Source organism: Elephantulus edwardii, unplaced genomic scaffold (genome assembly GCF_000299155.1).
Source record: "Elephantulus edwardii isolate Elephantulus edwardi_28Jun2011 unplaced genomic scaffold, EleEdw1.0 scaffold00018, whole genome shotgun sequence".
Classification (NCBI taxonomy): domain Eukaryota; kingdom Metazoa; phylum Chordata; class Mammalia; order Macroscelidea; family Macroscelididae; genus Elephantulus; species Elephantulus edwardii.
The window spans coordinates 9,546,422-9,550,389 of NW_006399768.1; the positions used below are offsets into that span (position 1 = coordinate 9,546,422).

A 3,968-nucleotide genomic window follows, 5' to 3' on the forward strand; every position below is an offset into this window, starting at 1 on the left:
GTGGGTAAGTATGGTTGTTGTAACTCAAATACCTGTGTGTCTCTTTAGCTAATAAACCATTCTATTGATAGCATAAAAGAACTTGAAATCAATACCTGAAGAAAGCAGTAATGAGACAGTGATAGGCTTCTATTACTTTTGGGTTCAAAAATATCCTTTCTGAACTTGGAAAAATACAGTTGACTATATGAAGAACAGATTATTCGGGAGGCTGGACTTTATGAGGAGGATTGTGGCAACAGGATTAGAGGAAGATTCATCAACAACCTGTGTTATATAGATGACCCAAACCTCTTGTAGAAATTGAGGAGGACCTGAGGCATGTGCTGCAGAAGGTCAAGGACTCTAGTCTTCAATATAGATCAAACTCAGCATCAAGGAAACAAAGATTCTCACCACTGAGACAACTGGCAGCTTCATGATGGACAAAGAAGAGATTGAGATTTTTACCAACTTTAGTTTGCTTGGTTCCTTGATCAACACTCTTGGCACCAGTAGTCAGGAAATCAAAAGAAGAATTGCATTGAGAAAGTCTGCTATCAGGGCCCTCTCTAGAGTACTGAAGAGCAATGATGTCAATCTGGAGACTAAGGTGTGCCTGATACAGGCCATGGTCTTTACAATTACTTGCTATGCATCGAAGAGCTGGACAATGACTAAGGAAAACATCGATACCTTTGAGCTGTGGCACTGGAGAAGAGTGTGAACGTACCGTGGTCTGTCAGGAGAACAAACAGGTCAGTCCGGGAGAGGATGAAACTAAGCAACTCTCTGGAGGCAAAGATTTTGAAGCTCCATCTCACATGCATTGGGCACATGGTCAGGAGAGACCAGTCCTTGGAGAAGAACATCATGCTTGAAAGGGGGAGGGACAGAGTAGGAGAGGAAGACCCAGGATGACATGGATTGGCTCAGTGACTGAAGAAGTGGAAATTTGGTCTGTCAGAGATGATGAGATTGTCTCAGGATAGGGCAGAGTTCATAGCTCTTGACATAGGTGTTTCTATGAGTCGTAGGTAACTCGACGGCACATAACAACAAAAGCATGCCCAAAGAATACTTACTTGAATTCAATTTTCTGTGAAGCATTTGTAAAAAGAAGAGGAATTCTTCTTTAAGTTCACTGGTGAGTGTGTTGGGATTTAGTAACTCTGATAACCGAGTGTTATTTTTAATAGATTTGGAAGCTATAGACCTGGGAACCAGAGGTAACTGCTTTTGATAATTATAATCTATGAAATTCACAAGGTCATCTTGGATACTTTTATTCCTAGAAATTAAAAAAAATACTAATTACAAGACATAAATTTACTAATAAGATTTATATCATCAAGAGTTTCACAATGAAATCTATAGACCAGAAAAATTCCAAATAACTCACTTTCGATGTGTTAACAGTTTGTAAAGCTCTTGTATCAGTATTTCAGGGATGCCAGCTTTGCAGTGAATGGTTCCATAGATTAGATCCTTAGGCAATTTGAGTCCTTTCCTTGCAAGGAACTTAAATAGTAGAAAGAAAATATTATAATCATAGGCATTTATATTAAAAATATCTTTCAACATATTTCATGTATGTATTATTAAAAGGCATTATTATTTATCAAGAAATTGCTCTTTATACCATATCATAATTTGCAATTAGTACTTCTAGTTTCATGAGTGGCATATGGCATGAGAACTTGGAATTTAATACTCTATTTTGAGATACTTGGGGACAAGCTGTCACAAAGTAACATTATGCTCTAACGCACAATCACATACACGTAGAGATAACCAAGACTTCAGGAGTGTCATTTTTAAAACCAACATAATAAGTAATAAGCAATAGCATAAGTAAAAGCATAAAAAATTGTTAATCTACCTTCTCCAACTGTGCCCAGTTATCCAACTTGACTTTTAAAGATGTTCCATTTTGAAAGGATGGCATTTTAAGGTCCCAGGGGAAATATGCACTGAGTATTTCTGCAATTAGGTAGCCATTGGAAAAATCTCTGCTCCATAGCAATGAAACAACAAAATTAGTGTAATTTATTATGAAGTTTGTTTTACTGGGTCATTAATATCACCTTTGTATTCCACAAGGACAGGAAGTAACATGAAAATGCACAAATTGTTGAGTGATTGGTCTGACTTGAATCTCTGTTAGAAAATACCATGGTGGTTGGAAATCTACTCACTTTAGCCTCAGAAGAAATGACATAGCCATCTGCTTCAATAAAGACTGCAGTCAACAGAACTCTGTGGAACAGTTCTGTTCTAACACATGAGGTTGCCCTGAACTTTTAGTGACTAGATTGCAATGAGATTATTTTTAAAAATATCCAAAGTGAACTAACTCAGTTCCATAAGGATAAAGATTGTATAAAACTGTTATTATAGAATGAGTATAAGGATCCAGGAGGGGTGAGAGATGCTGGAAGCAGAGAGATATGGATGTGTAGGGGGAAGGGGGGATTAGTCATTGGGTTGAACAATTTAATGGCTGGGGGTGGTGAGGGAAATTGAAAGAATTTGTTCAAATTTGTGTTAGAATTTTGTAAATAAACTAGTAGGGGGGAAAAAATCCAAAACTTTGGAGTTGTTTTTATAAATCCAAATTATTAAGTTTTACTTGTATTTTATATTTGCATATCAATAACCTCCTCTAATGATCCATAATATGCACTTTAAATTTTTTATAATTTTTGCATAAACTTAAAAAACAACATCAAAGCCCTCAAACACATTATCCTCCAGTGGGAATTAACTCATAGCTGACCCACTAGCGGTTTTCCAGAGGCTATAAGTGACACGGGAGGCGAATGAGGGTTCGCCCATTTTTCTACCACCGTATAGCTGGAGGATTCTAACTGGCATCTAACCGATGCTGCTTTCGGATAAGTAGGCTATTTTCTGCTGGTTAAACCCCCAGAATTCCTATATTTGCACACAGCAGCAAAATTAGTAAACAAGTTGTCCTATTTCTCCTAGAGTTTAGTTTTACATTCCCAGAACATTATTAACTGCCAGTTAATTTCAAGATGGCTACAGTTAAGCCACAACTTTGATAAATCCCTAATAAACTTCAAACTATATGACATCTCTCATGGAGAGTAAATTGACCTCTACGTGGATGAATGCCAATATCTGTGAAAAGCTTTGATTATTTTAATCTTTTTGTAGTCATCCACACATTCTGTATTAGTTGAAATGTAGAAAGTTAACAAGTGATTAAGTGAATTAATGAAATGCTTCCTCTTATCTTTTTTTTCTGCTCCGATTCCCAGAGAGGAAAGGTGTATTTGTGTCTCTAAGGGAATAATCTGGAACAAAGGTCACATTCAGAGGCATTGAGGCCCTCTAGGGGCTGCAAGTTGATCCCTGGGCATGAGTTAGCCAGCACAGGTGTTCTGGGGCCTGGGCCAGGCTAGCTGGAGCACCTGGTGATATTCCTAGGGAAGAAGCTGAGGTCCAGGCCCTGCAGCCAGCGCAGAATGGGTCTAGACAGGTGAGATCTTCTCGGGTAATGCAGGTGGAGCAGACCCTTCTTAGGCTTCTCTCTGATTGGAGCTGCTGGTGGTGGCAAGAGGGATGGTAACTTGTCTACAACTGACGCCGTGGGCTCAATCAACTGCCTTTCTAGGGTGGTGGCAGGCATACTGCTTACTGGGTTTCTACGACATCTGCAGTAAAAGGGCAGGGCCTCAGAGTGGGTGAGGCAGAGACCTCTGTGATCTAAACTGTGGGGGAGGGGAGCGGGAGGTGGGGGTGGGGGAGAGGAAGAGAGTCAGGCGGGGCCCTAGGGGCTTTGAAGCTTTGTAGTCACCTTTTGAATTGGGCTTGCCTGGATTCCTGAAATCTTAGTTAGGTTGGTCAGTCACTTTAACTCCATTCTTTTCTAGAAGTTCTGGTGACTTGCTGGTAAGGATTTGCCCAGCCAGTACAAAAGAAATGTGATTCGAATCCTGTCGCTGCTCCACAGGATAAAG

General features: G+C 39.5%; 1 protein-coding gene across 1 annotated transcript in view; it reads right to left on the reverse strand.

Moving 5' to 3' along the window:
- The window catches only part of SPATA4 (spermatogenesis associated 4), a 21,169-nt gene extending 17,532 nt beyond the window's left edge, over positions 1-3,637 (reverse strand). The window contains exons 1-4 of the mRNA XM_006882271.1: positions 3,420-3,637; positions 1,862-1,991; positions 1,382-1,500; positions 1,065-1,270 (exon numbers count right to left, since the gene is read on the reverse strand). Coding sequence (XP_006882333.1) covers positions 1,065-1,270; positions 1,382-1,500; positions 1,862-1,991; positions 3,420-3,637 — 673 coding nt within the window. The remainder of the gene's footprint in view (positions 1-1,064; positions 1,271-1,381; positions 1,501-1,861; positions 1,992-3,419) is intronic.
- Between the last annotated feature and the right edge of the window lie 331 nt (positions 3,638-3,968).